General features: G+C 48.0%; 1 protein-coding gene across 1 annotated transcript; it reads right to left on the bottom strand.

The window, feature by feature from the left end:
- Positions 1-4,288: 4,288 nt before the first annotated feature.
- Positions 4,289-5,920, bottom strand: HOXC12 (homeobox C12). Its single transcript, XM_054398608.1, has 2 exons — positions 5,356-5,920; positions 4,289-4,527 (listed from the first exon to the last, which is right to left on the bottom strand). Exons 1-2 carry the CDS (start codon positions 5,918-5,920, stop codon positions 4,289-4,291), a joined length of 804 nt encoding a protein of 267 aa, XP_054254583.1.
- Between the last annotated feature and the right edge of the window lie 1,180 nt (positions 5,921-7,100).

The raw sequence follows: 7,100 nt of genomic DNA, 5'->3' as shown, positions 1-7,100 counted from the left end.
TTTGGGGTTTATTTTATTTTTTTTGTTAGTTGGTGTGTTGTTTTTTTTAAATTATTTTTATTTTTCCCCTCTTATTAAATTAATTCGCCTGGAATTTGGGTCTAGGAGCTGCAGAAACCCGAGTGCTGATTCCCATCATAGTCCTAATGAGCATCCACACTCCCCAGCCTAAACCCAGCCGAATAAATTTCCAGTTTAAGAGCCCCTCTTCCCCGTCTTAAAGCCAGGATTTCTTGGACATTCCTCTGGTTCCGTGAGGAATCTCATCCCTATAGCTTTTTCCATATGTCCATAAGGATCCTGGAAGCCCCTTGGACAGGGAGCTGCTTCCAGGAGAGGTATAACTGCCCCCTGTCCCCTGCTCCAGAGACAAAAGAATCCCAAATGAGGCCATATATAATATAATTTCGGTGGAGTTTTGCTTCCAATTGATGCTCAGAGCACCAGAACGACTCATTTGGAGATTTAACTTCTTGTTTTGTTTTGTTTTTTCTTTCCAGGACTTTTCATGATTACATTTAGACCTAGGCAGCAAGTGGGATTTATTCCTTTTTTTTCCCCACACACATTAATTTAATCATTGATTACTTTTTTCCTTGACCAAACGATGATCTACAAGCCACAGAAGGTGAGGCCAGCTAATATATATTATTTTGTTCTTCTTATATTAACCTTCCAAGTTAATACCGAGTTTTAAAGAGCAAACAATAAATCAGGCAGAAGATATTTGGGGCAATTTTCTTTATTATCAAGAAATGACATCATAATACATTCTTTTTTTTTTTTTCTTCTCTTCTTCTTCTTCTCATTCTTATTATCATCAGTGTGGTGAAGCAACTTTTTAACATGACTCTATAAAGCCGGAACGTGCTAGAACAGACATTTGCATAGACCCTACATAGAACAGCTTGAGGTAAAGAGACATTACATGTGGGGCTACAGGGTGGAGGATGCATATTGAAACCACCATCACCTAGACTAAAGGGACACAAGCAGAGAAAACAACGTCACGTACACGGAGAACAAACACGGGACCAACAGAAATCCCACCGAGCCGCCTCGTTTGTTTGTGGTTTAAAGCGAACTGGAAGAGAATATTGCATCAATTTCCATTTTGTTTTTCCTTGCGTGTTTCCCCCCCCCTGCCCAGGGGTTGGTTGCTGGTGCCTTGGCCTTTGTTTTGGGGGAGGATGTGGAAGGGAAGGGGAGGGGGGGAAGGGGGGAGTTTGGGGAGGGGAGATGGTCCAAGAGCCCCTCGGTGGGTGAAGAATAACGAAACGGATTGATTTGTTTTTTGGGATGGTGGGCTTGAAATCCAACACAACATCCCGGACATCGTACCGTAACTCACCCTCGTTCCCACCTTCCTCCGACTCCGGCCTCCATCCCCACCGCTGCCTCATCCCGATCGGGATGGGGGGACCATGGGAAGCTCAGCTCGGCAAAACCTGGGGGTGGAATGTTGTCCTTTTCCCCATGGAATTACACCCCCCACCCCAGCTCTCTTAGTCCCCATCAAACTTCACAGCCCGAGGTCACCCTCTGAGGAGCCAGCTCCGCGACAAGGATGCTCCGAAAGCATCCAAAACCAGGACAACCCGTCCAAATCTCACCCCCACGACCATCCTCCCCTCGACTACCTCTCTCCCCCCTCCCCTCCCCTCCCCCCGATACATTGCATTCCTCCACATCGCCTAAATCCTTTCATTGCACAAGGTTGAGCTGGAGCATCTAGGGAGAGCTCTCTCGATACTCGTGTTTTAACACATCCTATTGCACAGTATTGCGACAGGCGATACGCTCCGCGGCAGCTTTTTGGTGGGGAAGGGGGGACGAAAGAAGAAGGGGACCCTCGCCCAGAAGCCAGCATTGAAGGAAATAGAGAGGAGAGGGAATTTTCTTTACAAAAATAGTGAAAGGAAATAGAGCTGCGACACATCCCTGGTTGGGAATGAGAGAATTAAGGGGAAAATCGGGAAAAAGGAGCCGGGGAAGGGCTGAGGATGGAGGGAAGAGGGATCTGCGGAAAGAGAGATGAAGGAAAAGGTTCTTTCAGCTCAGGGAGGGTTGATTTTTTTTTTTTTTTCTTTTAAGGGGTCGGCTCCATCCTTTGCAGCTCGTAAATAAAAGCATTCCTGGGCGCCGCTGGTCATGACCATGAACGCGGGGAAGCAGGAGCACGTGGTGAGCATCCAGACTTCCCAGAAAACGCTGCTTTGCCATAAAATTAATCCCCACACCCCCCCTCTCTTCGATATAAAACGAATGGAGCAAAGCGCAGCGTAGCAAAGCACCGGGCTGCTGCCCTGCCGCCCCCTCACCCCCTTCAACCCGAAGTAAAAAAAAAAAATCCTATTTTCCTCCTTTTTTTTTTTTTTTTTTTTAATCCTAAATTACAATTTCCCACGTAGTCAAAGCTTCCAGGAGCCCTAAACCTGCTACTTCCCTCCCCGCGTCCCACCACCACTGCCTGCCTGGCTTCCCTTCTTTCCCGAACTCAAAGTGCCTTGAACACAGGACCTGAGAAGGAATCACCAAAATCGGTGGTTTTCCACCCAGGAAAATCCGAGCAAACGTACAAAGAAACCCCGTCCCATCCAACCAGGCCTTTCTCTATCGTCCTAAAAGGGCAAAAAAACAAGGGAAACAAAATCCAGACCGGGTTGGGGACCCCACCCTCATCCCCCAAAGACCAAAATTGCTTAAAAATGAGGCTGCCCCTGTTGCAGGAGTTTTTAGAGAGGTTAAAAAAAACCAAACAAACATCGCCCTTGCTGAAAACCTGCAAAGGGTTGTTTGTGGGGTTTTTGTGTTGTTGTTGTTTTTTTTTTAATCTGGGGAATGAAAACAACTGAATGAAATTCATTCCCTTTTAAAACACCGAAATCTCCTGGGTTTTGTTTTTGTCTTGGTTTTTTTTTTTTTTTTTTCATTGAGAAAATAGCAGCTAGGCGACAAAGCATCCCAGGGAAAGAAGGATGCGACTCGCTCTGACCCACCAGGCTCTTACTAGGGGCATTTTTTTCTACCTATTTTCCTACATTGTCATTAATAAGCCAGCACACAGCTGAGCTGTGGCAAAGAAATACCTCTTTTTTTTTTTTTTTTCCTTTTTTGAGGAAGAAGGGTAAAATTTGGGGTTAGTGCAGGGAAAAAAAAAAAAAAAAAAGCGATCCAGAGAGGGGGGAAAAAAAACAAAAAACCACACCAAAAAAATCTCCCAAAGGCTCAGTTTATGTGGAAGGAAATTGAGCTTTTTTTTCCTAGTAGGGAGGGATGTGAGTTTTCCTTCTCCTTGTAACATTCCAGCGTTGAGGACGAGCCCAGCGCCTGCATGGAAGCCTCGTATCTATAGGGACGTGATGTGAGACACCTACCTCATATATTCTATAGATATATACCATATACAGTGGATATATACACAGCCTTTGTCTCTCTCGCCTCTTCCTAGGGACAAATCCCAGAGATCCTGATGAATCCTAGAGGTCTTCATTAATCCTAGAGATCCTCATTGATCCTACAGATTCTCGATGATCCTACAGAGCCTCATGAAGCCTGAAGATCCTGATCAGCCACAAACCCTCAATTTGAGCTGAGAAAAAGCACATCTTGGGTCATCCCATGCACTCAAAAAACCCCCAATATCTTCCCTCAGGATGCGAGGCCAGTCCTTTAAGACATATCCCATCCCCTTCCCTATATTTTCTCCCCCTTTGTTCCTTCATTTTGGCTATTTTTTTTTTTTTTTTGTTTCCCCCACCAACCACCAACCCAGCCCTAATCCCTGCGAAGCAGCCCAGGAGAAGGATCCAGGGTCCACCCTCATCATCCTCAACCCCAACCGAAGCCGGGTGGGGATGTAGGGAGGGAGTGGGGAGGGGGTAATGGGACCGGCGGCCCCCGACGGTGCCCGGCGCTGCACGGAAACCCTACCTGTGCTGCTGGCCAAGGCAAAGCGGCTAAAGTCGAGCTCAAAACCTCCCTTTCATCCCTCCGAGCATCTCTGGAAGCCGTCCCGGCGGAGAAGATGGATTGTTATAACAATTATTATTATTTTTTCCCTTGCTGTCGGGTTTCATATTTTAAGGGAAACTTGGTTATTTATTAATATCATGTCTTTATTCATTGATTTCTGGGGAAGGAAGGGTGGTGGTGGGGATTAAGAGTGATCAGGTGAAGTCCCGGCAGCTCGGGTGAAGGTTAGAGTCTATGTGGGGTATTTTTGTTGGGTTTTTTTTTGGGGGGAGAAGGGATTGTTTTAATACCCGACACGGAGGTTTTGCAAACTTTAGAAGAAAGAAAGGGCTTGCTCTCTCAGGAGGAGTCTTTTCTTTTTCATCCGCCGGTTCTGGAACCAGATCTTCACCTGCTGGTCGCTCAGGTTTAATCGATCTGAGAGCTCCCTCCTTCTTTGGCGAGTAATGAATTCATTGACCATGAACTCCCCTTCCAGCTCTGCCAGCTGCAGCTTGGAATAGGGTTTTCGTTTTTTCCGGGATCGTGTGTGCATCGGGTACCAAGGAGCACCTGGCAAAAGGGAGGAGGCGAGAATTGAGTGCTTGGCAAGGAAAAAAAGTCAGCCCTTTCCTCTGAAAAACGAGACCCTTTCCTCTAGAAATAAAAAAAATGTCAAAGAAAAAAAGAAGGATCTCCCCAGCACCTCTCTCTGCACCCGAGCTGTTCTCCAGCTTCTCGGGCCGTGGGTGCTGAGGGATGCTCCCAGCCTCCTCCCCAGGGCCACGGGTGATGCGTGGGAGGAAGGCAAAAAAAAAAACAAAAGGGAAAGGGAGGGAAGGTTATAACCGAGACACGGAGCAAAGGACAAACAGGAAGAGGGCGACAAGCCTGGGACAACCCCAGGAATGGTTCTATAGCCGCTCCGGCCCCGCTAACAGGAGGGAACCTCCAACCTAATGCCAACCTTGAAGGGTGAAGGCCGTGTTTGTTTTTTTTTTAAGCATCCCACCCCCTTCTCTCGGGAAGATGTCTCTAAAAAGTGGCTGGACGCTGCCAGCGCTGGGCAGGGATGCACAACCGCTGCCCTGTGTCTCTCTCTTCCTTTTCCCTTTTTTTTTTTCCCTTTTTTTTTTTTTTTATGGGATATTTACATGTTTATTGCCTTTTCTTTTAAAAGAAGCACCACCTAATAAAACATTCGGGATTTCGGTGCTACCCCTAGTGGTCTCAGCACACATAGACACGTCGCTCCCCACCCCCGAGCCCATGAATTACACCATGAAGAAGCCCCCAAATCGTCAAGTTTCCAAACAAAACCCCTCCACCCCCTAAAAAAATAAATAATAATATAAAAAAAGACCAAGCCCGACCCCCAAGACTCTCTTTCCCGGGTCTTACCACCGTTGCCTAAAGTGCTGCCTTGGTTCAGGGGGGACACCAAACCCCCAGCTTCGCCGGTTGTGCCTTTATTCCCTTCATTGAGCAAGGACGAGCTGGAGTCTGACTCCAAGGACTGGCAGGATGGAGGGTCGTGGGGCACCGCTTCGCTGCTCGGATAGTCATATTTGCTGAAATTGGCCCCCATCCCAGCAGGGAGGCTGGATTCGAGGGGCAGCAAGGCACTGTCCCTGCCCCTCTCCTCCCTTTTCAGCCCGCTGGCTTCCGAGCAGGTTTCCCGGTAATAACATTTGCTTTCCTCCACCCGGGCGAGGTCACAGGCTCTGCCGAAGGAAGGGTTAATGGAGACCGGGCTCCCCAGGTAGGGTTGAGGGTACCCGTTGCAGGGTTCCGAGGATGCCCAGGGCAAGGAACAGACGTTATCCCGGCGGGGGTAAGAGAGGGAAGGCAAACCGGGCAGCTGCCCTCCGGAGGCACGGAAATTAGGGAAGTAGAAGGTGTCTCCCGTGTGGATGTTCACCAGAGGTCCCACAAAGCCGGGATTAAGGAGGTTGTGCTCGCCCATTTCCGCGGGCCTGACCGAAAGCTTCTACTTTATTGCTATCTGACATTAAACATAGTTAAACCGACGGCTCGGCCCGATTGGTCCGGGGGGGTCACGTGAGCCCCAAATTGCGCTGGGAGGGAGGTGTGTGTAAGGGGGATCGGGGGGGGGTGGGGTGGTGGTGGTGGTGGCTGGGGGGGAGCCTTCCCCTCCCTTGGCAGCCGAGACAAAACACAACAGCAAGTTCCGCCTTTTTACGCCTTTTCTTACCCCCACCTCTCCCCCTCCAATCTCTTATCCTGGGCCTTTTTCATCTCTCCCCGCCCCCCCCCTCCTCCCATCAAATCATTAAAAAAACCCCAAAATCGTTAAAAATCCCATAATGCATTTTATTAAAAAAAAAGAAAAACACCAAACCAAACCACCAAACAACCAAGCAACAGCTCCCAGCGCTGGCTTAAGACCCGCGGAGTGCCCTAAAACGTCAGATTTGGCAGAAAATAATCGATCAGCGAAGGTTTGGACACCTCCCTCCCCCCCCCCAAAGAAAAACCCCAAAATCCAAACCCCACCCCGTTCCCCATCCACCCCTCCCTTACTCCCACAGAGGCGAGGTCGCTTCTCATTAATTAGCTCCTTTATTAACTAAAACAGTTCGGATTTACAGTATCTCCCCAATAAATTACTATTAGATATTGTGTCATATAAAGTTTACAGGGCTTTTTAAGGAGACGAATGATGGTGCCCGCAACAGGCTCATATTTACGGGTGGTGGGATGGGGTGGAAGGGAGAAGCTGGATGTGGATCCACGACCCTTTTCCCACAGGTTTGTTGGGGTTTTTTTGGTCCCCCTTCCCCCCCATTATTATTAATATTATTAACATTTTCTATCCCACTTCTTCTCAGACTTGAGGGGGCTTTGTGATGGGGTGGGGAAGTAAAAGCCTTTTCTCAGGTTCTCGTCGCTTTCTCCAGGAGGGGTAGGAGATTATTATTAATTTTTTTTTTAACGCTTCTTAATTGCTTTTATTAATGATCTGTGGCGAATAAAGCGGCCAAAAGACCACGACTATATCGCCTTCATTACGCGGTATAGATCCCACAAGCACCAAGGCACAGACACCTATAAGACATCTTTAAATCCTGGGGTTTTGGGGCTTGGTTTCTGAGGAAGAATAAAAAACCCTATAGTGTCATCCC

This window comes from Indicator indicator, unplaced genomic scaffold, assembly GCF_027791375.1.
Source record: "Indicator indicator isolate 239-I01 unplaced genomic scaffold, UM_Iind_1.1 iindUn_scaffold_67, whole genome shotgun sequence".
Classification (NCBI taxonomy): domain Eukaryota; kingdom Metazoa; phylum Chordata; class Aves; order Piciformes; family Indicatoridae; genus Indicator; species Indicator indicator.
The sequence above is the reverse complement of the archived record's forward strand: the minus strand, read 5'-3'. Positions and strand labels throughout refer to the sequence as shown.

Bases quoted from the DNA above. Each gene is read 5' to 3' on its own strand.
- HOXC12 (XM_054398608.1), bottom strand. From the start codon at position 5,920: ATGGGCGAGCACAACCTCCTTAATCCCGGCTTTGTGGGACCTCTGGTG. The intron at 4,528-5,355 runs GTAAGACCCGGG...CCCTTTTGCCAG, and splicing joins CAGCACTTTAGGCAACGGTG to GTGCTCCTTGGTACCCGATG.